Source organism: Stegodyphus dumicola, chromosome X2 (assembly GCF_044657685.1).
Source record: "Stegodyphus dumicola isolate Sdum_Otavi_A_Nest chromosome X2, ASM4465768v1".
Classification (NCBI taxonomy): Eukaryota; Metazoa; Arthropoda; class Arachnida; order Araneae; family Eresidae; genus Stegodyphus; species Stegodyphus dumicola.
Window position 1 is genome coordinate 80,954,388 of NC_140781.1, and position 27,767 is coordinate 80,982,154.

The following is a 27,767-nucleotide window of genomic DNA, read 5'->3' on the forward strand; positions in this document are numbered from 1 at the left end:
CGATACTTAAATTTTCAACTATATGGTATAAGGTATTTTCTTCCTCTTTACTGCATGCCTTCGTGGTGTAACAGTAGCACACTCGGCGCTTATTCGAGAGGTCCAGGTTCGAATCCCGGCGAGAGCGTTGCTCATTTTTCATGTTTCTACATCAAAAGTCTTAATGACTCTACTGTGGCTCCCGAACTAAAAGGGTGGTGGATGATGATTCTTCACCACCAGAATTTGGCAACTGGCGATTAGAGGACTGGGTCCCCTTTCACCCTTTAAAAGGGGAACCATACAAGGTTCATCCACAATATAATCAGTATGGTGCATGATTCATCACAGAAGTAACTATTTTCCCCCTCCTTTCTGCATGCCTTCATGGTGTAATTAGAAGCACACTCGGCGCGTATTCGAGAGGTCAAGGTTCGAGTCCCGGCGAGGGCATTGCTCATTTTTTACGTCTTTCTGCTTCAAATTCTGCTTGGATGATGATTCTTTACCATCAGGATTTGGCGACTGGGTACCCTAACCCAAGTCGCCGTTTAAAGGGGGGTATAGAAGGTATTTTCTCCCTCCTTTCTGCGTGATACGTAGTGTAACGGTAGAACACTCGACGCGTATTCGAGAGGTACAGGATAGAGTCCTGGCGAGGGCACTGCTCAATTTCCGCGTTTCATACTTCAAAAATCCTAATGACTCTACAATGGTGTTTTTTTTTTCTAGTTACTAAATGAACTACATTTTTAATGGTACGCAGCGTCTGATCGAATATTCAAGCGTGATCCAGCTGTGATGCACGCCGGCGTGGACATATTGATGAGTTATGGAATTTCACGAGATCTCGTTAAACGATGTATTATATAAAATGAATTCAAACACTTTTTTTTAATTTAATCAGTCGAGAAGATCATTAACAGAATTAATAAATTTCGTTATATCCACCATTGATAGCACGACAGACATTACAGCGATGCTCTGACCCATACTTAGGCAAGAACGTCTGGTGTAAATCTTGTATTTGTTTGCGTGATTATCTTCTTCAGGTAGTTAAGCTTATCAATTCGTTAACTGTAAACTTCATTTTCGATATAGCCTTATAAAGGGAAAAACCTAGTGCAGTAACATTGAGATTTCTTGCCCCGTTTTTACTTTATGTGGTCTGAAAAGAGCCTCTACCTTGTATACTTGCACTTGAAGATCATTCCTCACACACGTCACTTTTCTCCTGACTGAATGACTCCTGCTTCACTTCATGAGTTTGTCACTTCACTTAGCCGAGAGACTCCTTCCTTATCTCCAGCACAGCACTTAGCTCCTACCAGAAAATTCTGATCTGGCCTGAAATGCTTCTCTAGTATTTCCATAGCTAATGACTTTGTACTGAAAGTTACGAATTCTGACGCTATCGTCTAATTTTGAAATTAATTGCTTTCAACCATCATTTGGCCATGGTAAATGCTCGGAAACTAAATCATCTATACACTGGGACGAAGGGAAAAACCCAGCTGGCCAAGAGAAAGAACTTGTTTACTCAACTCGGAAGTTAAATTCACTATATAACTCCAAACATGGTGACTTTGATTTGGCACATTTATCGCGTACGCACTACGTATACAGTGCAGAAGGTAATACGCTCCAATTGCACTACACAAGTGGATAACAGAGATAGTAATGAATTCTCTATAGGTTATACAGATGCATAAAAAAAGTGGTTTAGAAATTAGTTTTCAGAATTAAATAAATACATTGAAATAATAACTATATTCATGTAAACGCTATAAATCGATAAAACACAGAAACAAATATTTACATCGTTTGAGATTTCTAACTTGAAATCTCCTATATGAAAAAAAAAAAAATTATTACTTTAAATTTAAGGCAGACAAACTTTGTAATACTTCTTTTTTCTAAATTAAACATTTTTCTTAAAAATTGGTTTTGGCTTAAGAAATTCATAAATTTATACATTCCAGTTTTATAGAAAATGGCATTCTTTTCTGCCTTTAATAATACTGAATAAAGATTATCATAACCTGCTAGTAACCTGCACCAGGCCGAAACGCAGTTACATGGACTTCCGACCTAAGGTTCTACACCGATAAGAGTTATATGTCCATGCGACGGAAAAGAATCTACCATCCACCGCCAGCGGCATTCACTGAATCAATGATAGTAATATTACAATGCTAAATTGACAATGTCATCTATACAATAATTGTTACATAATAATCCGTATCAAAAATAAATATAAGATCAATTAATAATTACATTGTCATGGATAGGATCTATGTTGTGGAGAGTAGAACATATATATTAACCAGTTTTTAAACCTATGTCTTCTTCAATATGTCCTAACTTCATGTTCTTATTAGTTACACACCAAATGATGTGTGTCCGTATTATTTTTTCAGTTATCCACAGAGTAAGCCAGTCAGATCAGTTCAGGCAGTTGATAGTTCCATAGCCTAAAGTATATGATGTTGTGTAGGCTATTCTATGTTCATATAAACTGAATTCTAAGCAAACTTTTGATAAATTCGAAGTACACTTTTGTTAAGTTCATTGTTCAAGTAAATGCTACTTGTCCACTTCGATACATCATGACTTCGTGTCCTTAACAGTTTGCACACCTCATTACGTATGTCCATAGCAATTTGCCCACTGTGTCGCAATTATCCACAAGGCAATCACGAAATTGCAGTTGGGAAGTTCATTGTAATATGTACACTATTTTACTATTCTCCACAGAAGCAAATGTTTTGTAAATAATGACTTGGCTTCCAGATGATAAAAAAAGAAGGAAACTAATTCTTAAAGTTTTCGATACAATTCTAAATTGTGCAAAACTACAGATTTGTTAAACAGTTCCAGTCAATACAAATTGACTGGTATTCCAACAATATAAAGCACATATTCTAAAATAAAACGTCTAATGGAAAACAGGAACTAATTCCGAATTAAAATAGACATGAAATACATAATTATTCAGCATATATTATATACCAATCATCCTACCATAAAAATACACATGTTTCAAATTTTGCAACTAATTTTTTATTACAGTTAGAATATTTAACAATCAAACATACTACAAATGTACATGTTTAAAGAAAACAAAAACTGCAACTAATTTTTTTCATGGCAGTTAAAATAATAAATTTCTATTATACAATTATAAATAGCACAAATAAGCAATTTTAATCAATACAAATTGACAGGTATTCCTACAACATAAGAACATATATTCAAATATATCTAATCATTCTTGTAAAATGGCTATAATAGTGCCCAATTTCTTCAAATAATTAAAAACATCTACAGAAAAACAAGAACCAATTCCCAATTGTAACAAACATGAAATACCAAAAATTATTCAGTACATATTATATACCAATCAATTCTACCATATAAATACACATGTTTCAAATGCTGCAACTAATTTTTCATTACAGTTAGTATAGTTATCAATCCATCATACTATATAAATGCACATGTTTCAAATACTGCAAACAATTTTTCATTACAGTTAGTATATTCCAATTTGCCAGCTAATAAAATAAATCCGCTCTAAGTTGAATTGGCTGTAATAGTTCACAATGCTTAAAATAGTTAAGAAAATCTACTGGAAAACAGAAACTTATACCCAATTGTGATCAACATGATATACATAAGTTATTCTGTACAAGACTGTTATAATTCCAGATCCTATAAAAAGCTACAAAACATCCTCAGATGTTTATTCTTATATGCAAATACAAAACACTGGGGCCCACCAGCGGCCGAGTGGTTAAAGCCACTGAACACTGGTAGTTCGATTCGGGGTTCGAGTCCAGGCGAACGGGCTGGCTGCATGGGCGTTTTCGTGGTTTTTCCCACGTGTAACGTGGATACGAGCCAGTTTCCTTAAAAAGACCTCCACGGAACATCCCTCCCTTTCTGTGTAGTGCCTAAGGGCGGAGCATGTAATAAGCAAAAACAAAACAAAAAAATACAAAACACTGAACTCTCTATCAAATATAGAAGAGACATTTACCAATTCTATCAAAACTTAATAGATCTAAATATTTCATACATTTAGCCGTATGGCAACGCCGATCGTCAGTTTGCTGTCTGCCAGTCGCTCGGGATACCCGTCGCTCAAGGATATTAATTACCCAGTGTACCCGAGATCCTACCGCTGGGCTACTACGTCCTTAAGCTCTAAGACATACCAGACCCACGGGCCGACCAGTAAGTAATCTTTCCGGGTCTTACAGAAGAACAAAGTTCTTAATTTGTATACTCCAGCGGGCGAGACTGCCTAGGTACAGATCCTAGCCAGTATGTGCAATTAATATTTTTTTAGATTTAGTTCCGAGTTTAATTTATATAGTTTCTTTAGCTGCTATTGAATGTTTCATTTTCAAAACGAACTATTTTTTTACCTCTCTCTAACCTACATACATAGGCAAGGGGGTAATGTTTCCGTCCAAAAATTCCATAGTGAACTTTCAGTGTATAAACACGAATTAGATCCCTACAACATTTTTACTATTTCTATAATGATATTTGTCTGTGAGTCTGTGACAATTTTTTCATTCAGAAAACTCCCATACAAACACGATATGCACTTAGCTTCATATAAATTTCATATTAGATTTGGGGTAAAACCGGGCAACCGAAAGTGGTAGTGTAATTGAAGACCACAACAGTTTTTAATGAAAAACTGTATTAGAAGATAATCCAAAACTTTTCAATTTTAGTACTTAAGACTTTTAAATCAATGGAAACAACATATTAGATTTTGGATAAAACTCATAAACAGAAAGTGATATTTTACTTGAAGGTCGGAAAAGATGTGATATAAAACAAAACTTCTCAAATTTGGTATTTAAAACACGTATAACGTATATACGATCAGGACTAAAAACAACATATTAGATTTTGACACTACATGACAAACCGGAAATGGTAATTTACTTGGAACTCATAACAGATTTTTGGGGAAAAAAGTAGATAACTCTAATAAGAGTTTAATCTAAAATAATGCAGTACATATAATGGCTATTTTTATTGCAACTAGACGTAATTTTTTAAATCAAGCCGTAGAAAAGAATAAATTTTATAACAGCGTTTGCAGAACTTCAAAGTTCTTGTACTACCGGCATGCTGTCCAAAAATGCACGTTATTCTCTTGCACTGCTGATGACGGCAAGGCACAAGAGAAAATAGAGAATTTGAAAACACCTGTTGCTTCACTTCTTACTCATCTTTGAAATCGTGGTAATTACTATTCCAAAAACTACCAAGTTGTAACATATACACACCTCTGACACATAGGTGCTTAATGAGAAGAACTTCTTGTTTTTGTTCAGAGACTAATCGCCAGTTAGAACTTTGAGGAAAGGTGTTGCCGAAATCTTCTGGTGCAATTTCTGGACATAGGGACTTAGTAATTACCCCATTTCAGGTATTTCCGATAAGACGTTTAGCAAAACGAAAGAGAGGGCTTTTTGTGTGAGCTTTCTATGTAGTGAAAGACTCGGAAGAAGTCGCAAATCCAGTGTCGTGGCTGCATCCAGCGACCATTGTGTGAATTGTGGCTGTAATGGTTGATTAAGTTAATTAATAGTAATCAAGAAATTATTATTATGTTTTTAAAATAAATATTTAAAAGACAACTGTTCTTTTCTTTCACTCAACACGGGTGTTCAGACGTTGCAAAGCATTGTTTATTGATACATAAATATATCAGGGATGTACGTGCAAATGAAATGAAATTAGATTTGTTAAAGTACTTATTTTAAATATATTATAAACACTTTATTTACTAATTAAAAAACCTTGAATTTATACGTTATTCAACTGTCCAATGAAATACAATTTTTAATAAAAAAATTAAAGGGCAAGCATTTGTTCATGTTGGTATACATTAATACAGTTTTTACACATGGTCTACTATATCTAATAAAATAGAATATGAAATTTCATATTAAAATCCTTCTATTTAGAGGGAAAACAAATCAGATTTTGTTTACAAATCATCAACCGGAAGTGACACTTTACTTAAAGTTTGGTATTATTTTAAAACGTCGAATTATCGAGAGGTCATGCGCTGACTTCATCAGGTTATTTCTTTAAATATTTGTAAGTAAATCATGTATTTCCATCGGTAGTAGAATTAATTGTTTATGTCTAAACTCTCATGGGGATGTAAATTTCTAAAAGTATGAAGGCCTTTACGGAGGATTTTCTAAGCAAAGCTTCTTCGTATTGACGTTGCGCATGAGAAATAAACACCGTGAAGTCCATGCAGCTAAATTGTGAAGCTACATCGAATTACCAAAAATTATCAGCCTTATCCGCTCCGCCACTTCTAGGCGCAATGTGTAAGGTTAGAGAGTAATTCTAATTCTAAAACTGTGATAGATTATATTTATATCGTTATTCATTTTTTTTCTTGGGGCGGGGAGGACTAAATAAAGCTCAAGATGGAAATCATAAATAAGAGTGAGACAGGCGTTATATGCCAATGCGCAATATGTATATGTCTTCAATAGCAGGTATCGCTAGAGTTTTAACTATTTGCAATCGCCTGATTTTTGGCACTTATGTCATTAGCCCTTTTATGTCCCAGTACTGGTGAGTTAAAAAATCATTAAGTACTGAAACCATTAAGTACTTAATGTCCTCAGTCTAGGAGTTTTTCAGAGTTAGTAACAATTATGGAATAACTGACAGCCCTGAGAAAGATCAGTCTCATATAGTTTAACCTTCTGACTCTGGCTCTCTCACCTCAAAGAAAAATTAGTCATTAAAAAGTTTATTTGCTTGTCACATGGTTAACGTATTAATAATGATTAAAATAAACTTCACAATTTTTATTGAATTTTTTAATATTATTATAGAAAATATGGCATTTACATTATCATACCACTAGGACTATCCATCTTGATTTATTTTTTATGATACTACAGAAGAGAGTTCTTATCTTTTAGAGACCAACAGTGCAAACTCTGCACTGCCATTTTTCGGGATGGGCTTTAACTTTCGTACTGCATAAAACCACATCGCAAAGATGTCCTGCCAGTTTCACATAGAAGCGCAGTCCCTAATTCTTTACAATTTATGTGTACAATTTTAGCAATTAATACCAAAAAAAGGGAATGTTAAAATCTTTTTAACACATTTTATTGAGGTTACTCATAAGAATTACATTTAAACTTGTTGACCACACAGTCACATAACATGCCGCCTTGAAATTCTCAATCCCTTGCAGCTGGAAACAAAAACTAAATTAACAATTAGTAGTACAAGTCTTAAGCGACATAACTGAAAACTGAACCATTTAAAACAAGTCAACTACCTATAAAATGTGTCCTCTAAATGTTGCCTTAAGAGTAAACAATTTGATACTTCTTCCTCGTTTAAACAGCTGTTTTTAAGGCAGATATTAACAATATGGAAGCATGATCAATAGCTAGCTTTGCATGGATGGCACGCGCAATAAAGCAACAAAAATACATCTTAAAACGTTACGACAAAGATCGTTGTTTTGAATTTTACAACTAATGCAAGAGGACCTCAAAATCAGTATATGTAAATAAAAGCAAAACATGAGTTTAATCTAACAGGAAGAAAGTTACCCAAATGTTGTGGCAGCTACAATAAGCCTCAATTTTCTACGTACAAAACTTCCAAGGAGATTTTCCATTTAACGACCAAAGAAAGATAAACATGAAGCAATGCATAACCGAAACATAAATAGTTTTTATGAAAATACTGAAAAATACAACGTTGGACTTATATTTCCAAACTAATTTTGAGAGAGAGCACCCCGGGGATGGTCCTAGGGTCTCATACCCTTCTCCCCTACCATCAATCCCCACGACAGGACATTCGGCTTGCCATATATTTAGAGTGCCCCCATGACGCAAAGACACTATACAGTTACATACATCCATGCCTTCCCCGGGATTTGCACGCCCTTCAGTACGCAGTAAGCAGTTCGCTCTTAATCCCTATACCGTCTAGGCGGCTATCTTGAAAATTAAATTTCTATTTAATGAATGTGCAAAAGGATTTTAATCTCATAGCGTACAACTTATTAAATAATTATTTTGATTGGCAATTAGATGACAATTATTCTTAAACTATAGGTACTGTTAATTTTGAGTTAAACTCTACTCTACTCTTATTGGTTCTAGTCACAATATTAGCTCAGGCTTGATAGTTTCTGCAGATTTAATGACAAGTAGCATAGTTAACTTAGCGAACGCTACAGCGTAGGCTAAGTTACGCAGCTTGCTGCACAGTAGTCACTAGACTTTGTACTGTGGTGCTTTGATAAATTGCTTTGCCACTTCAGATACAGTTTATTCGACCAATACTGTTAACTTCAAGACTAGGGTATAGTTTTCAACCTATTGTAGTTTATGAACCTGGTAAGTAACCTCGTCTTGTTTTGTATAACGAAAAAAAATATTTTTTTATCGAATAGGTTCTATTATAACGACTAAGAAAATCTCAGTTAGCGGATATTTTGTAAGAGAGCTTTAGTTGATGTGACGTGCGTAAAGTGAATGTGTGAGATTCTGCGTTAAAAAGCCTTTCACGAAGGCATTCGTTCCCTTAGACATATAGCCCTCGCATATGGCTCGCATGCTTTGCCATCAGTTTAGCCAAAGAGTCCCTCAAAAATAAGTTTACGAAAGTATTGCTCCCTTTCAAAGTTTTTCAAATTTGTATACTTCGCTCATTATAACTCCAAGAATACAGAGGAAAGTGATAGGGCCTCGTAGTCCTCGCACGTAGGTGGACGCTGATAAATCAGTGCTTGTTAGTTTTTCGTATTTTGCTACCCCTTACGGGTGCATATGTAGGTAGGCTGTGACTGCTTAGAGCACACTAATGGGTAGTTAGATTATTTGAATTATGGTAACGCACACGAGGGTCCTCTGCCTTCGTGGAGGGCTTTTCTAGGTTTTGTACGGCACAGCAGCTTGAAAGCTATCTTCATATGTAGAAAGATGCCTTCGTGGATGGATTTCTAAAGGAAACTGGCTCGTATCCACCTTTCACTTTGGAAAAACCATGGAAACTCCTATGCAGTCAGCCCATTTTGTAGGGATTCGAACCAGGGTCGCAATATCAGCATTGAGTGACTTTGACACTCGGCCGCTGAAGGGCCTGGAGGATTTTCTGAAGTAAACTACCTCGTATTTACGTTACACGTGAGGAGAATCGTGAAGACTTCCACACAACTAGTCTCTTTGCTGAGTTTGCTGAGTTGCTTTGTTAAACTACCACTCTTCAACGATTTTAATACTCAGATGTGGTCAGTTTAGAGTACACTAATAGTGAATATAATTCTTATTTCTTTCCTGTTATACAATATATATCATTAGCCTGCTGTTTGGAACTGGGGACTCAGTAGGACGCTAGTCAGTCAATATCCTACAATCAGCCATCTGAACTGCAAAACGATCATTAAAAAATAAGTATCGCTGTAAAGAATATGTAACTACTGATCAATAATGAGAGCATTTTGCTTAAGCGAAATGTCTTCGTGAAGTATTTTTTAAAGAAACCATAATATATTTAAATTATGCATGGTAAAAGCCGTAAGATCATTATGCAGCTACCTTGTTCCGCCAACAGATATTAAATTGGGACCGAAACTATGCTTTTCTTTTTTACCGAAAGCCTAGAAAACAGAGAATGGAGGCTCCAGCTCGGGGAATTTCGACGAATACCTGGCACTTAATGAACAAGTGATTGGCAACAGCCTTTCCAAAGAGTACAGAAGGAAACTAAGAGAGCTTGCTTGGACATAAACTTTCGAGACGCTAAAGAAAAACAAAACGCGAAAACAAGCTTTATAAATCTAAATTTCTTCCCTCAAGATGCTGGCTCACTACCACGCTTCCCATCTCACCCCAGAATTTTACATCCCTAACTTTCGCTTATTTACTTTTTCCCCCCATTGCGCTCAAATAATACAAAGACTTTTCGTTCCTTTTATCTAAATTTCTACGGAGTCGCTTACGGAGCACGTTTCGCTCAGGTAAGGAACATCGATCTCGTAGTTCGGCCTGTGACCGCAATGGTGCGCTGACTATCGCGATCGGGATCGTAGGGAAAAATCGAGAGACTCGTAGGGGAGATTGGGGAAAGGAGGTAGACCATCCACCGATGCGAAATTTCTGCTTCAGTAAAACACGCGCTTTGCTTGAAGAGGAAAACCAGCATCTTTCACATTGCTCGCTATGTTGCACATATCCATAGTATTATTAACCGCGGTGACTTTGGGTAAGTTGACTATTTCAATGATCTCAAAGTTCAATAACTGTGTTTCAGATGAAAAACTAACCGATTTTTAGGAATTTCAATTTATGTCTTCAGTAAAAAATAAGTTTTCGCACTGAAAGAACGAAATAAATTTCATAGCATTTAATACAATATACTGATACACTATGGAAACATTTATAAAGGGAAAAGTTCTAGCTTTTAAAATTTAAACGCGAATGATATTAGATTGAACTAACTATTGCGAAATATTTCAATGTTGCATGAGGTTGGCGAATTAACGACATTTTCAACTTCATTTGCACGGTATCAGTTGAGGTTGATAAAAACTGCATACTTCAAGTATTTTAAAGCGTCGGAATAGTAATATATGATTAATACTTTTAATACAAATTTTCTTTGGGGTCAATTTAGCACACTGCGTAATAAGTGATGCAACGATATATAAGCATATTAAGGGGACATAAGCTAACTCTTTTTAGCTATACTGTTCATTTTAGAAAATGTTTAAAGACATAAAATACTGAGAAGAAAATTTTAAAAAAATTAACATGAAATTGAATGTGTTCTTATGAATGACATACATATTCCTCAGCTTTCTAAATTTGGCCGAAGATTTATCTCTGTAGTCTCTTTAATGGATTCGTTTCAATTCACAGCGTGAGAAAAATCTGAATACAAATATAAATTTTACATACATAAAGGATTAAAATAATATACGCATAATAGTTATGCCTTCCTTATGGCTTCGCATATTTTATTATTATGATTGATGATAATTTTAGTCTTTGTAACGAAGCACATCAGTTATACCTTAATAGCATTTGAGGATATTTAATTCACTTTCTTACTTTAAATTTGGCCCACCAGCGGCCGAGCGGTAAAGTTGCTGAACACTGGTAGTTCGGCCCGAGGCTCGAATCCCGTGAACGGGCTGGTTGCATGGGTGTTTTCGTGGTTTTCCTCCATGTGTAATGTGTATACGAGCCAGTTTCCCTTAGAAAGTCCTCCACGAAGGCATCCCTCCCCTTAGGCAGATAGCCCTAGTGTGCTTTGCCATAATTAAATAAACCTAACCAAAACCTTACTTTAAATTTTTGTTTACGGGGAGTAAATAAATCAAAAAAAGTAGAAAGCTAATTTTCCAGTGACCTCCAAAAATAATAAGCCAAATTATTAGAAAGAACTGAGTTTCGCAACAATTTTACTTTATGATTTTTTGATCTGCTGACAAAATTTGATTATGCGATCCAGTTTATTTCAGGATTCAGAAAATTTTTCTCAATAGAAATTTTTTATAAAAATGCAATTTAATAAGCTTTTACTAGAATCTTATCACTATCTTGAAGACATCTTACTGAGAGCTCAGAAAAGTGATTGCTTATTGTAATGTGGTTATTCGTCGCAAAACCTTATATGACTGTAGAATGTCATCATTATTAAACGTATTTGCATAAACAGAATAAATTCTAAAAGAAACAATAGTTAAATAACATTCCAGTACTTTTCTTACAAAATTCTTATAGAAAAAGGAACTTATAGGAATTAAATTTAGTACGCATTAGCATTTTTTTTCGGATGTGAATAAAGAAGAAGATTCATTTTCATGTTCTAGTAGATATTTACACACATACTCACTACTTTCTTTACATGGTGCTTTCTTCAACGAGGAACAGAAGAAAGAAACAGAATTAGTACGCCTGTCTAGCAATGATTAAACCGTAGGATTGGACTAAGCTCTCCTAATCAAAGAATTTCGCAGATTAGTCAGACCAAAGTTCTTTTAGATTACACTTTTCCGTGCTTTTGAATCGTCAGGAAAAGTAGACTTACAAACGTTATGCTATTACAGCTTCAGAGAATAAAATTAGTATTACGAATAATTATCGGAAAGTAGAAACTCTAATTGAAAGAGTCACGCAAAACTTTTTGTTTGTAAAGACTATTTAAACTTTTCCATCTTTTTTTTCCTCCGGAACAGACTCAGTTATCTGTAAATCATTAAAATATGAAACGCTTGAAAATTTCTTAAAAGCACTTTGGAAACTTAATTTCGGTTTAGTAAGTACTATTACTGAAACTTTAGCGATAATTATTTTATATACCCTCTGACGAACTACTTTCTTTTAAGTATGTTTAATTGCCCACATTTAAATGGTATTGTGATACTTAAATCAACGAGCTGGAAAGTTCGGTCTGATCACTGCCAAACACTTTTAAAGTAATTTACGAAACTGTAAAACAGCTCTCAAATATATTCGTATTGTAGCATGAATATTGAAGCAATTATAGAGTACATAACGTACTAAACACATTAAAACATCTTATTTAGATACACTAATATGTTTAATGTTTCCACCAGTTTCTTAATTTATGACCTTTAAGTAAAATATCGTGAACTGATTAAAGCAAGATTACGAATAGAAATAAATGAAAACTTAAAAAAAAAAAAAAAAAAAAAAAAAAAAAAAAAAAAAAACCCGGAATTGCTAATTTTACACTGAGAGTTAAACGAGAACTCGCTGAGTTCAGAAGAGATGTTAATAACTCAGCACATAACACGTTACAAATAGCCTCAAATTGATTTTATTCACAAGAAAAATAATAATTAATAATATAAACATAATCATTCTTGAACGAGTCGCGAACTAAATAGTACATATTTAATACCACAAATTTTATTCAAAGGAGTTCACCGGCATTCGGTATTAAACAAGCCATAAATGAAGGCTGAAATTTACAAAATTGATTGTTTAGCAATTAATTGGTCAAATCTGTTTTGATTTAAATATATTTTTACCTGTCATTATCAGTACATAATGCGTTTACGTTGCCTTGATGGATTTTCCTAACATCTCTAGTCTACCATATTCTGATACATCTTGTAGAACCTTGGTATATTTCCTAATGCAACTTGATATATTTCCATAATTTCAGCACAGGGGCATCATCACTATTAAGATACGTGAAATTAAATAAACAAGAACCATTTAAGAAATTAGTCGAATGAAGGGAATGAATGATCCATTAAAAAGAATCACGTACTAAGTAATTTACAAAGACGTGTTTAAGAATTTAGAAAACTGCTTTTAGCGACTGTTTAGGACTGAAACAACATTTTAAGCAGAATAACACGTCAGATTTTTAAATCAGCAGAATTATTTAAAACTCTAGCTAATATCAGCTATCTCTTGATAAGTTACCGATTTATATAACTATCCAAATCTATATTAAACATTAAGTAATGATAGATAAATATTTTAAAGAGGCAAACTATAAAGCATTTAAATCACAACTGCTGTTGTAGATAAATACAATATAAATAAAATCGCGCATTACTTGCTAACCAGTCAGGTTAATGACACTTGTTTCTTTATAATAAAGTAACACTTACTTAAAAAAATGTAGAGAAATCGCTGTATTTTATAGCTATTACTGGGATTTTTTTAATTTAGGAGAAATCAAACTTTTAAGTTCTCCCGCCCAACGCGAGTTCCCTCTCTAATCTAACGCTGGTACGGATAGTAACTCAGAACAGGGTGCCAGAAATCTTTTAAGTTAGCTTTATTATGCCAAGTAGAGGCCTTTCATATAATTTTAACATGTAGAGTCTAATATCCTGTCAGCGGAAGGACTGTAGTACCACCTACCGAACAAGAGTCGAGGATGTGATGATAGATGATGCGATCTATTTCGATAACTAAAATAGAGTATTTCAGCTTACCGAAGTACCAATTGTCTACAGCACTGGTGCAATATATACAATTCAGCATGAATGCGAGCAATGCAGTTGATACAGTTACGGTTAGAATAGAACATTCCTTATTTGCATGCAAATTGCAAATTCATTCTTACAATAATGCCGCATTTACATTGAAGCTAACATGTGAGGCATACTATCTCAGTCAACGTTATTACAAAACCCTAAAAACTGCAATTAAATACAAAAATTTTTGAAAAACTAGTAATTTGTGCAATGACGTGATGTGTATTGTGCAATAACGTGAAGTGTAATGTGCAGAATCCAAGCACTTTTATAAACCAGAATGCGACGTGGAATTCATGTACTCATAGAGTAATTATTATAATACTTTATCATCAGGAGTTATTCAGTGAGAAATTCCTTATGATCTTGTACTAATACAAATAATAGTAATAATAGTTACCTAAAAATCCTACTAAAATTAGGTATACTGAGTGTTATATACAAAGGTAAAATGTATACGAAGGGATAGATTACAGAACACATATATACCGCAGTGATATATTATAAAAGGGTTTTCCATACTTTTAACAACGAGACCCATCTACAGTTAGTTGTATTGTAATATATCGCGATCTACATCCATATAGTTGCTCTGAAAGGAAAGAGAGGAAGAATTATTCTATAAGAAAGCAGTGTAGTAGTGAAATAATAAAGAAAAAAATGTATGCAGTTACGAAAACGTTGATGAATGTTAATTAACTATTTATAATTATTGAATGATACAAAATATTTGTATATTTGATCAAATAAGGAAAACCACACGAGGAATATCTTCTAAGACGAGGGATGCCTTCGTGAGATATAGTTTAAAGAAAACTGGCTAGTACCCAATTTATACGCAACGGGAAACTACGAAAACGTCCAAGCAGCCAAGCCGTTCGCCGAAATTCGAATACGAGTCCAACTCCGGTATTTAGTAGCCTTTTCAGCCACTGGTTATTCACCCATTAATTTCTTAATACTTGGAAAATCCTATGTATTAAATTGCTATCGTTTGTCAAAGTTTACGAATGCAATTTTCGAAAGGAGTTACTTTCTGATACGAACTCTGTGTATTAGCTAGTTTTGTAGTAAATATTATACTGCTTTTTCTAAATCATGATTTTTATAGTTTCAAGCAATAAAAATGAAAATGCAACTGTTGCCAAATCAGAAGGTCAAAGATTTTAAGAGTTGGTTGACTTTAAATTGTTACATCTTAAATATATCATTCATTTAGTAAAGTCAACGTAGTTTTGAACTAAAGCTTAACATTTATTACCAATACACATACGTACTGAAACACCCACTAAACATACCTAAACAGACCACTATAATTCACTTGCTAGTTATTAAGAATATCTGCGATTTTGGGGTAAGATACTTTTAAAAAGTAACATCTTGAGAGCTAAAACCATAGAAATTACATTTTTTAAATAACGTGAAACTATTTCAAAGAATACATCGCAGCAAAGGCTTGTCAAATGATGGTAATGTAAAATCTAATCTATGACAACTCTAAAACTTCATCCTAATAGCGTTATACGGTTCTTTCGGGGTAATTATACAGTTAACCTTCGCATTGTGGAAATATGTATATTCAGACATATAATTTTATTTATTTATTTAATACGCGCTTCGCCATCAAGCACTACGCGGACAGGTAGAGATGCCCGTGGAAGATTTTTTAAGGAAAACTGGCTCGTATCCACGTTACACATGGGGAAAACTACGAAATCTCCCATACAGTCAGCACATTCACGGGAATCAGTGTTCAGTGGCTTTTACCGTTTGGCCGCTTGTGGTTCAGACATATAATGACGCCCCAAAGTGTTCATCAAATTCTACCATTATCACCGAAATCATTTCCTTGCAAATATAGTGTAATTTCGCATTACTGTGGCTAATAATTGGAAGGGTGGAGACATTTGGAAGGGAGAAAGCATTTTGAATGAAAGGAAAATGCACTATAGAATGGTTGTCAAAATTTAAAAAGTAAAGTTCAGTCAAGAAAAGCTATCAATATATGCGGCACACTAAATATGATATTGAAGGAAACTTTATTTTAGCACATTTCCTGGCCAATTAAAATATCTTTCGTGAAGACTAAAAATTTTTTAATAAGTACTATCTAGAGTAGCAACAAAGTTCTAACGGAAAGTTGCTTACCATAAAATTATTATCCAAGAAGCGAAGTTCTATTCCATAATATTATATCCCAATACATCTTTTAAACTCATTTTTGTATTGATAGGAAAAGTGAAATCAGATATATTTACGTAACCTTAATGTTACATATTTATAAAAACTCTATAATGAAGGTAATACTTTGAATTAAACAGTTATAGGCACTTACAAACACACGCGCCTCTTAAAGAATCGGTGATACAATTTATCCTCAATGCAGAAATCCAAGTTTTTGTCACTAAACTATATTGAGTTCCTTCACAATTATTGACAGTCAGGGATGCATTCGATATTCCATTTCATAATTTATATTTTAATCATTGCCAATTTTTCTCAATTTTCGTAAGAAGAAAATTTAACAATTCATGTGATAGAATTCTGAAGTCTCAAAAAACCTCCAAATACATGCACGATAAAAAGTTGTTTATAATTTTGATATCTCTCATAATTAAATAGTGAAAATTAGTAAGACTTTTAAAGTGTAAAATTCAAATGTCTTAATAACAGTCCTTTAGTAAAAGTATGCAATGCTGATATTGGAAATCTTGAAAATATTTAAATAATTTGAGTATCTATTTATTTTTAAAAAATCAAAGCCCTTTTCTCCTATATTAGTGTGAATTCTGAAAATTTTCTTTAGAACATTCAATAATAAGTTTTGCTTATTTTGCAATGCATACACCTTAGTTTTAATTAAAATGTTAAACTGTCGTTTTAAAGTATTTTGACAAGCCTCTCGTGCATTGTCTCATTCGAATGAAACACCTATCTTTTAATGTCCCATCCCCTTTAGTCGGATTCTTGCTTTTTATGTATCTATCGGAAATGGTCAAACACATCTGCTATTTAGCTCTATCATCGACATCTTTGGCTAGGGGTGTCCCACAAGCAGTAACCAATGTTATACCTTCTTAAATTGGGCCAAAGACAACACGTAAACAGAACCTTTTTGCTTGAGTGGAGCCTCCATCTTATAAGTCGGGTTAGCAGTCAGGCTCCGCTAATCACTGTAACCGTCCAGGGAGGCACAAACAAATTCTACACTACTTCCAAAAATACTATATCATTATTTAAGTCTGAGAAGTTACCCAGTGTGTTAAATGTCATCTTTTCCTCAAATATATATAATCCATCAGAATAAAGCTATAGTTGATTTTTATCTTTTTATAGTGTATCATAATATAAATAAATAGTAAAATAATTGACTTATGTAGGAATAAGTTCTCGAAACATCATTAGTTTATCTAATTTCATATTTCTACGTATAACTTGGTATTTTCATTCAAGGAGTTTAATTCCTTTCTTATTTGCTTTGATTTCTACAGTTACCATGCTCTTAAATTAGTCTATTGATGTTAATAACTTCCTATATAGCAAGCCAAAACTCGTGATTTTCTTTATCTCTTCACCGTCTTTTATTTTTTGTGTTAATTTGGATTTATTTATTTAATTTATTTTTTGTTGTTGTTTTAGCATCTGTATGTGTGATTAAGCATACTTTCATTAAATTTATTTCGTATCTTACAAATTTACTTCACAACACTTTCAACTGACTGTTTCTAATTGTTTTCGTTCTTTCTTGTTAAAATTTAAAACTTCCTTGCAATCTTAAATTATCATAAAAAAACTTTTCACGGCATTTTGTCAAAGCGTTTTGATAAAAAGTCGTGAAAATTTTTTTCTACTATTTCGAAAGTAGGCGATTTTAATTATAGGAAACAATAAATTAGAAATGGTAAGTTGGTGCCAAGTAACTCATTTGGTATGCTTAGTTTTTTCTATTTTTCATCAAAACCGCCCTAAAATTATGTAAATACTATTTGTAAAATAGCCTGAAGCTCTTATTTGACACACTAAAATAACCAGCCGTAGAAGTTCAGATTATTCTTTAATCAAGAGAGAACTATATATTTACTACAAAGAATAGACAAAAAAACAAACAAAAAAAAACATAAGCATAGAGACAATTCTACGTTTGGGAGGAGATGCTTTGTACATATTTTAGATGGCTAATTGAAATTCTGAGAATTAGTGTGAAGCGCGCTGTCCGAAATCAAGGTCAAATCCGTATAGGGGAAGATTTCTCTCGAGTTCTGATAGTCAAGGAAGAATTATGAGAAGTTACATGTTTTGCTTCAGAATCTAGAGTAAAATATGATCGTTTGCGACTGAAATATCTTTTCGGAATAGAACACGTAAAATATGTCGATTAATGCATTAATTTGAGATGACTGCAGCTCACAGATAAGAATGAATGTTAATTCATATGAGCGTTGATTGCTGAAATGCTGCATCACTAAATTCTATCTTGGAAGTTATCATTCAACTACTCTCTTGCATTTCAAACTTCTAAAAAACTTTTGGTTTAGTCCATCACTCTTCCTAATAATATTTTAACTCCAGTAACAAATCACATAAGGAAACTATTATGCTTCTACAGTAATGAAATTTCTGATGTAGGTTATCTCAGCTTTGATCCAGCCGAAACGCGAAGCAAAACCAACCACCTTAAATCTTCTAAACAATGATATATGTCTTATTTCCGAGACGAAAAATTGAATGAAGTTGCTTTAAAGAACTAAAATAAATGGGTGACCAAGAACAGAAAAAATAGCAATTCGAGCAGAAAATGCTTTGTCAACCAAAAAATAGAAAGTTATAATTCAGACGTTTATTTTTAGCATCCCTTATTTTATCAATATTACGGCAAATATTTTAAATTATAAAGTTTATTTCTGAAAAGGGAGGAAGAAAGGAGCAACTTATTGGTTAAAAATTACTGAGGAGCGCTAATAATTAAAATGAAATGCATACAAATCATGCAATGATTTATCCTCTCTATTGTATTTACCCGCAATTTTATGCTTCCATGTTACATTAGAGTTAAAATTTTGGTAGCAAATTATTTTGAGAAATTTAAAAAAATTACATTTAAGGGAAATATAAATGCTAAAAGGTTTTCCTTGATGGTTGGGAAATCTTATAAGTCTATGCTTACAGCTACGGTTGCAAATTCAGCTGCTGCTTTGGACAGGATTATTAAAATATTTATTTTCAGTTGTTTCTCCTCTATGATTTTTTCCTCCAAAACTATGGAGTTTCCTGCCGTGTAATATTATTCTTTGGATTGCTCTTGCTGAAGAGTTACCAAATTGTCTCATACATATTTCATTTAGATTCCTGTCAACAATATTTTGTTGAGCATATCAAGATTTCTTTTCAACCCAATGAAAAGCCTAACACTTTGCCATTGACCAAAGAGTTTCGGCGATGTAACGTTGCGGATGGAGACTGCCGCCAATAGTTTCACCATAAAGGGCGGAAAAATTTCGTCGCTAAGCCTAAATTTATCAAAAATCGTCGAGAGTCAGGGTTTTGAAATGCTAAATAATTCTTTTTAAAGGCTTAATTACTTTAATATTAAAGAAAATCTGAATTTTTTTTTATTTCCGCTACTAAATTTTAAAGATCCCAAATTTCTTCTCGTGGGAGGGCATGAATTCTTTTAGACTTCCCATCTATCCGACGGTTCTTCGAAGCCTAACATATCATATTATAAGCTAAGATTATGTTTTCGAAGACTAGGGAGCACAGAAGAACATAAAAGTTTATAAGCAATGGACGAAACTCAAGCATTTGTCCTACCTGTTTTTTCTTTCCTTTTAGAAGCATCTATGCTTTAATCTTTCGAGACACACGCTTGTTACGAATACTCCTTATTATTTAACCACATAATGAGCCCCCAATTATGAAGTATATTTTCATCCCATTTCTTCTAATTCTTCTTAATTTGAGATATTTTTATTTAGTTTTATGGTTTATTTATAAATTTAACTGACTGTCATTATCTGTTTTTTCTGTAGATAAGTTATTAAATAGGTGAATGTTACAAAAGATCAAAAAACGATTTTCGATATAAATAGTTTATTAAAATTGCTTATATAATAAATGAATAGTTTTCCTATTTCATTAATCACGCTGCTATCAAATGATTTCAAAAGAGACTTTATTTTTTTTTCAGAAATTCTCGTCACTTGATTTAATATTATGATAATTTCTTTACAATGATACTTTTATCACTTTTATAGTGTTGCATTTTATGGTTTTCTACATTTAGTAAGTTAATCAACATCTAAGAAGTGATTATCTTTTTACTATTGCTAGTAATATTATCATTATGTAAAACTTTTTCAAAATCACTACTATTCAGATCCATATTTTCTCTGCCTTCGACAAAACAGATAATCACATTTTTCTCCATCGCTACTGTCTTTATCTGATAAGATGTTTAAAAGATGTTATGATGTCTAATATCTGATATATCTTATGCTGAGTAATATAAAAAAGAAAATAAGCGCTTACATGTAGAAAGGTGTCGGTGTTGTATCAGTAACGTTCGCATGTAATGAGGTGCACAACATACACAGTTTTCATGTTATGTGTGATGGTCACAATTTTATGTTAGGATCGTATTGAATTGAACAAACCAAGATGCTGATTAAGCCACAAGGATACTGAGTGGCTTTCATTGAAAGAACAGGAATACTGATAAACGCTATCAACTTTCTAAAATTGGGATTAAACAAAAACTACATGACTGTTTAAAATGATGCAGGTTATGAAAGTAAAAAAAATCATCTTTTGGAGGTCAAAAAAACAAAAGCTAGATTACATCAGTAGCTACGAAGAATAGACTCCGTCCGCAAACATTTTTTCTTGAAAACACGAATACATGTATTTGCACCGAACGCGAGTACAAGTCGGCCGTCTACAAAGAGTTATCGGCCTGAAATAGCTTTAGACATTGTTAATAGAATCCAAATATTTTTGTAACAGTCAGAAAATATTTACCATTGCAGAATCTGACTGCATCTCAAACGTTCAGTACATTATTTCAGTATGCAGAATACTTTTAATTGCGCTACGGCAAAGAATGTTTTCATTTCATAAATATTCATAAAGTTTAAAGAGTGCAATTTTCTTTTCTTAAGCAAAATTCTACTTTTCAGGTTTGAAGATTTTAATCAGTGTTATAATAATGCAATATACTGTTTGTAATTTAATGTTCGTGTCAGTAACACCACAAAAGTAAGCGACTGAAAAACTCGGGATTATAAAAATTTTAGATGATTTTATCAAAAACAGCTAAACAACTAAGGGTTAAATTTAAGAACAAAGTAAATTTAATAAATTAAATCAAATCTAAATTTACACTTCAAATAACTCTTTAGCACATTTAAGTGTAAAGTGCTTTCTAATATATAATATAATGTAACAAAGCTAATATTTTCAAACACCCATATATTTACAGCATAAATATGTAGGCATTTAAACATGTATTTACATATTTAGAACTGTGAAGTAGAATATAGCGTGTGGAAATATGTATTTACGCTTCAGTTTCTTTCGTTTAAAATTTATCTGCAACATGTCTTCAAACAAATAATGAAATGGCTTTCTGATGCATCGTAAGTAATGAAAATTCTTTGATTGAATTAACTACGACAAAGCAAACAAGATATTTTTAATTAAAAGGCAACATGTATGTTTCATTGTAATATATTTTGTAATTCAGTTTTAATTAAAATGATTGAGATTATAGTTGGATATTCCCATAGCATATGATCATTCTACACTGCTTATTGACACTGACTTCTTAGTTAAGGTAAGCAGCTAGCTTAATTGGTAGTTAAGACACAATAACACGCCGAATAAATACTATTTCAGAAGTCAAACAACAAACTAGTCCTGTGAAAATTTTGAAAACATAACACTGATTTTTGTTGTTTGACTTCTGAATTAATTGGTAGTATTTTGGATTTTTTTTTGTCTACATTCAGACCTACTAAACCAAGCGATGGCCAAGAAGACAGACTAATATAAAGAAAAGTTACAAGGAATGTTTACAAAGGAGTTGAAGAAGCTGAATTATGTTGCACAAGGTGTTCCTCAAAAAAGCGCGACAACATTACATATATTCGAGGCATGGTTCTCCGAATTCATGAATATATGGTATAACATTGTCTCATAAATTGTTTTGGTACACCACTTCGTACAAGACATGTGCGACTTTTTAACCCCGTACATCACTTCCGGTTAGACAAAGAACAACCCTTATGATTATTTTATGGTTTATAGATGTCTGTCACTTTCTAGATATGGAGCACAGGGATTATTTCTAATACAATCATGTAAAATGAATCTTGCACCAAAAACTTTTTATACACTACAGAGAAGGTAACTTGACCAACACCAGGCATCATTAAACGCATCAGATGTCCTTCACTCAAGGATGTAACGCCACTCGGTAATGATAAATTCCGCGATCTACAGCCTTTAGTTATTTATTTTGAGATTATGCCACTAAAAGGATATTTTTGAATATGAAAATAAATAAAAGAAATTAAATTACGTAATCGAAAAGGATTCGATTAATTAATTTAACATCCCATTAAATTTTTAGTTCAATTTAATTTTAATCCTTTCCAATTTTTTAAAATTTCCTTCCAATTTCCAAAATCAGAAGTAGCATGGCCAAAAAAAGTAGTTATTAATTTTATCAAAATGTGTCCAACGTGCTTCTTCGAGGTAACGTGGAAGCATTTGTTGTGCCCTACTCCGCATGCTGCCCCAAAATCCCCCAGCCTGAAGCAGTTGCTTGAGTACCGTGGTCAGAATTTATAAGAACTTTGTTAATATGCGGATGGTACTAAAAGATATAATTAAAACAACAACTAATTTTAGTGACGCCATCTAAAATATATAACTAACTAAAATTGGAAGATCGTATACTACCTCAGTACCTGCCACTCGATGTCAAAGGTTGTCAGTTTAAGCCTTGACTATAAATATATATGTGCAGCAGATGACATCATGAGTAAGCACCGTAGTCTCTATCTCTCAATAATGTGAAAAAGTAAAACATAAACTTTTTACTGTGCATAGTAAAGAACGTGCTGTAATTTGTTGTCCAATATGTGTATCTCTTTCAGTAATCTTGCACTCTCAGTTTATCTGTTTCCTCACCACCTTGCATTGCTTTCGCTCTTCAGACACAATTATTAACTCTACATAAGTGTTCCTGGAAATATCATTTACTTATGCACTTTTATTTTCATTTACCACGTGTCTGTGAAGGGTTCCTCATACATACGGTACTGATTTGCAAGTATTACTTCACGTTGGAGGCCCACTACTACATCACGGTGACCCTCATTTGCCTGGCCGAGAATGATGTCAGAATATTTTAAACTCGTCTATTTTCGGCACAAAGCAGTATAACATAGGAAAGGTCTACTCGCGACCCCCCCCCCCATAAAATTTTGCAGACCGCAGAAGAATTAAAAAAAATTATAATCTGATATCTCCTGTTAAGAGGGCAAAAATTAAGAAAGCCATTCTTACTCTTCCGAGTAAAAACATGGACTGTCATGGTAGCTGTCAACAGAAGCACGTTGGAGCTCTGACATAGCGGCTTCTGATTGGTCGAAAAATTAATCATGACATGTCTAGAACGATCACATTTAACATACTCGTCTCTGATGCGCATGGATACAGACTGACTACTTCGTGTCTTTAGTGCAGTAAATGTTCATTATTAGTACAAGGAAAAGGACAATTTTGGATGAGACCAGACAACACACTGAACAATTGGATAAAAGTACTGTTTTATTATTCAAAATTATAAATTAATATGTTTACTTTTTCAAAAACCTGTCGTTGTATTTAAGGAATACGATGTGAGAAGACATCATGAAACAAAGCTTAGTGATTATATGATATTAGTGAAAGAAGTAAAATAATAAAAGGTGACATAATTTAAATCGTAATTAAAAGCTCAACAAATAATTTTTAGTTCAGTATTGTTGATCTTCTAATATTGTGAAGGCAAATCATTCCATTTCATTACTAATTTCTAGAAAAACGAATGCGTTTTCATATACTGAGTTTGTGAAAGAATGTTTAAACAATGTTGTAAAAGATGTGTTCACAAAAGTAAATTATTTATAATATTATTTTATCTTGGCAAATAATACCTTGTTGAATTACCGATATTTCAAATAAAATTGTCGCAAATCTGCGAGATTTCCTTGTTCATCATAGGCATTTGACGGAAGTATAGACATTTCGGACGCAGCTCATCTTGTAGTATTCGTTCGTGGAATATATAAATCATCTCATTTAACCAAAGAAACGTTAAACCTGATCAGTTTGAAGGATACTATAAAAGAAGGAGATGCTTTTCAGGCTGATAATACTTGTTTATGCGAAAACAACTTGCGTTTAGAAATTCTTTCTGGAGTACCTACTGATGGCGTAGCAGCTATAGTTGACAAAGATAAAGGTTTTAATATTTAAACAAACAATATTAAAACCGGAGATTTAATTATTATCCATTGTTTGATTCATCAGCGAAATTTGTTAGCTCAAGTATTATCAATTAATCATGTTATGCAAGTGATCATATAAAACAATTATATTCGATCACGTGCTCTTTTGCATCGACAAGATATGAAATATGGTGACGTTATATATTTCAGTCATGTCAGATGGTTATATCGTAGAAATTGTTAACAATGATTTTTGAGTTAAACCAAGAAATTTATTTGTTTATGAAGAGATGAAAAAACAGTGCAAGAATCAAGTAATGAAGAGTGGTTGTTGGATTTATGCTTTGTAGTGGCAATAGTTGAAAAAATTAATGAAATACATCTTTACAAGGGAAAGATAATTTAATAATCGATGTTTTTAACCAGATCAAAGTATTTCAGAAAAATTGTTGCTATTTGAATCTTGAATCTCAATTAAAAAAATAATAACGTTCAGCATTTTTCAGTAGTGAAAGAATTTAAAAATTCGGGATATGACAATAATTCGAAATATGCCGAAAAATTAGAAAACTTATAATTTCTTTTGACTGTTTATTCATCAATTTAGGCAAACCTAGCAAAATATTTGAATTATATTAAATTATCTTCACACTGATATCATGTAGGTTGCAGAAAATCTCCAAACAGTACTCATTGATTTACAGTGTAATGATGATACGAAACGCATTTTTCAAACACCAGAATCAAAATTTGATTTTTTATAACACTTACTTTGAGTAATCTAGGAAAAATGAAACTGAAGTCCAAATTCTTTTATTTAAATGGACTGCAAAACTGGCAAGGTTCAAACAAGGGTTTTCTTATTTAATTCAACGATGTGGTTATTATTTCACTTAATAAAACTTTTTTAAATCTACTACCCCATATTTAAGAGCACTAGATTTGGCTCCGTTTTGTTGATTATAGCAAAGCACCTGAGGACTAATTGCTTAAGGGAAGAGATTATCTTCGTGGAAAACATTTTAAGAGAAACTGACTTGTATACATACTACGCAAGAAGAAAATCACAAAAATGCCCATACAGCCAGCCCGTTCGCCTGGAATCGAACCCTATCAGTGTTCAGCACTTTTATCGTCGACTGGTGGACTTAAGAGCACTTGAAGGAATCACGTTTTACATCGATTCCAACTTCAACCAGACTAAAAAAGGTTCACTGAAAATATAAAACCTTGAATGGAACAGAACTGCTCCAAGAAAAGCATCAACATCCTGCCCCTTCCCCCGTTGTAGTGGCGAACAGACATTACAACAGATGAAAGTAAATATTTAAATCGTTACAAAAATTAAGTTAAAACAAGTTTTACAAAACGATTAATCATGATATTGATGTACTGTTATCTGTGATTTGTGAAACAACACCACAGCTATATAAAAATATAAAATCCATATCAGTAACATAATATTTTGTGACAATAATCTATAGTTACATTACTTTACAGACGATAAAGTAGCAATTTGTTTCCTGGGCATTGATATGTCCCGGCTTTATCTGTAATTGTAACCGCTCTAACAGCATTATCCTTGCTCCGGTGTGTCTTGTTTGTTCTTGCAAGATGTCATTTTAAATATCCCCATTATCGGCGTTAACTAATGCGACGTCACCTTCTTTAAATTCCACTGGTCCTCTAAACCATTTCGGTCTTTGTTGAAGCCTATTTAAATATTCATTTGATCGCCTTTTCCAAACTAATTGCGTAAATTTCTGAACCAAATGCCATCTACTATGTCTATTCATTGAAATTTCATGATAGTCAGGATCGGGTAAAGCAATCAAAGATGATCCAACTAAGAAATGTGCAAGGGTGAGTACTGAAATTTCATTAGGATTACTACATAGAGGACAAAGAGGCATTGCATTAAGAATTGCCTCAGTTTGGGTGACTAATGTAGAAAACTCCTAGGAATTCAAACAAGTATTTCCAACAACTTTTCTTAAGTGATAATTCAATGATTTTAACCCTGCCTTTATGAGGCTTCAAAAAGGAAGAGCTGAATGTGGACTAAAATTCTACTTTAGTCCCTCTTTAGCGGAATAATTCACAATTTTTCCTTATTCCCCTTGAACAAATTTCCAATAATTCTGTGTAATTCATGGCTGGCTCCAACGGAATTCGTACCATTATCACTAAAAATTTGAAGCGTCTTTCCTCTATGTGCTACGAAGAATCTTTTAACGTACCAAGGAATGCTTCACTGGTTAATCCATGAACGATTTCAAAATGGAAAGCTTTAACAGTAAAACATATAAAAAAACAAACATAACATGTATTAAAGTTCTTTGTTCTATCTGAACATGTCTTTATGGTGAAAGGCCCAACAAAATGAATACCTATTTTATTAAATGCTCTCAAAGGAGTAATTTGAGTTGAGCTGATGGTTGAAGGTGCCATTATTTGCTAGGAACCCTTTGCACTTACCTTCAAACAAGTTATACATTTATTCAGTAATTCTCTTAAAATACTCTTGGCATTGATCATCCAGAATCTTGTTCTGATGAACTAAAGAGTTCTATCTACACATATGAAAATACAAGACATGATAATGTTAAATAACAAGGCATGTAAAATTATGATTATTAGCAAGTAATATTGGGTGCTTCTTTTTAAGTCTCAGTAAAGAGGTTTTTAAGGGTCCATCAACTCTTAATATTCCTTCAGAATTAAAAAATTGGCACGAATTCACTAAATTATTAACACGTGTCAAAGTTTTCCCCGTTTTATACGCTGAATTTCTTCAGGAAAGGCTGTTGCTTGAACATTTTTTACAATACACATCAACTTGTGAGAAAATTCATTATTTGATAAACAGCCAACAATTTTATGATGTTTTGCATTTTCTTTAAAGCGTAAACATCAGGCAAACACTATTTGAAGCTTAATGACTGATGAACAGTTATTAATTATATGAAGACTATCTAAACTTTTTAAAACACATTCATTGGGCGCATTCCTTCGCCTTGCAAATAAGAGTTCCGTGTTCTCAGTAGCTACTATGTTATGTTACAAGGTTTGAATACTGCTTCCTCCTGCAAAAATGATGGACCAATCCAACACAACTGACAGCTTTCAATTTTATTTCCGTCCACGCCTCTTTAAAGCACATCAACAGGATTCTTTTGAACTGATATGCTTCCAGCTTTCAATTTCTGTAAGTGTTTCGCTTACACTAA

The 27,767-nt window shown here is 33.1% G+C and overlaps 1 protein-coding gene across 2 annotated transcripts in view; it reads left to right on the forward strand.

The window, feature by feature from the left end:
• Positions 1–10,140: 10,140 nt before the first annotated feature.
• LOC118203550 (uncharacterized) overlaps positions 10,141–27,767 on the forward strand; it is a 390,320-nt gene continuing 372,693 nt past the window's right edge. For both annotated transcript variants that reach the window (XM_085808993.1, XM_085808994.1), the window contains exon 1: positions 10,141–10,278. In XM_085808993.1, coding sequence (XP_085665119.1) covers positions 10,236–10,278 — 43 coding nt within the window. In that variant the 5' untranslated portion in view covers positions 10,141–10,235. The remainder of the gene's footprint in view (positions 10,279–27,767) is intronic.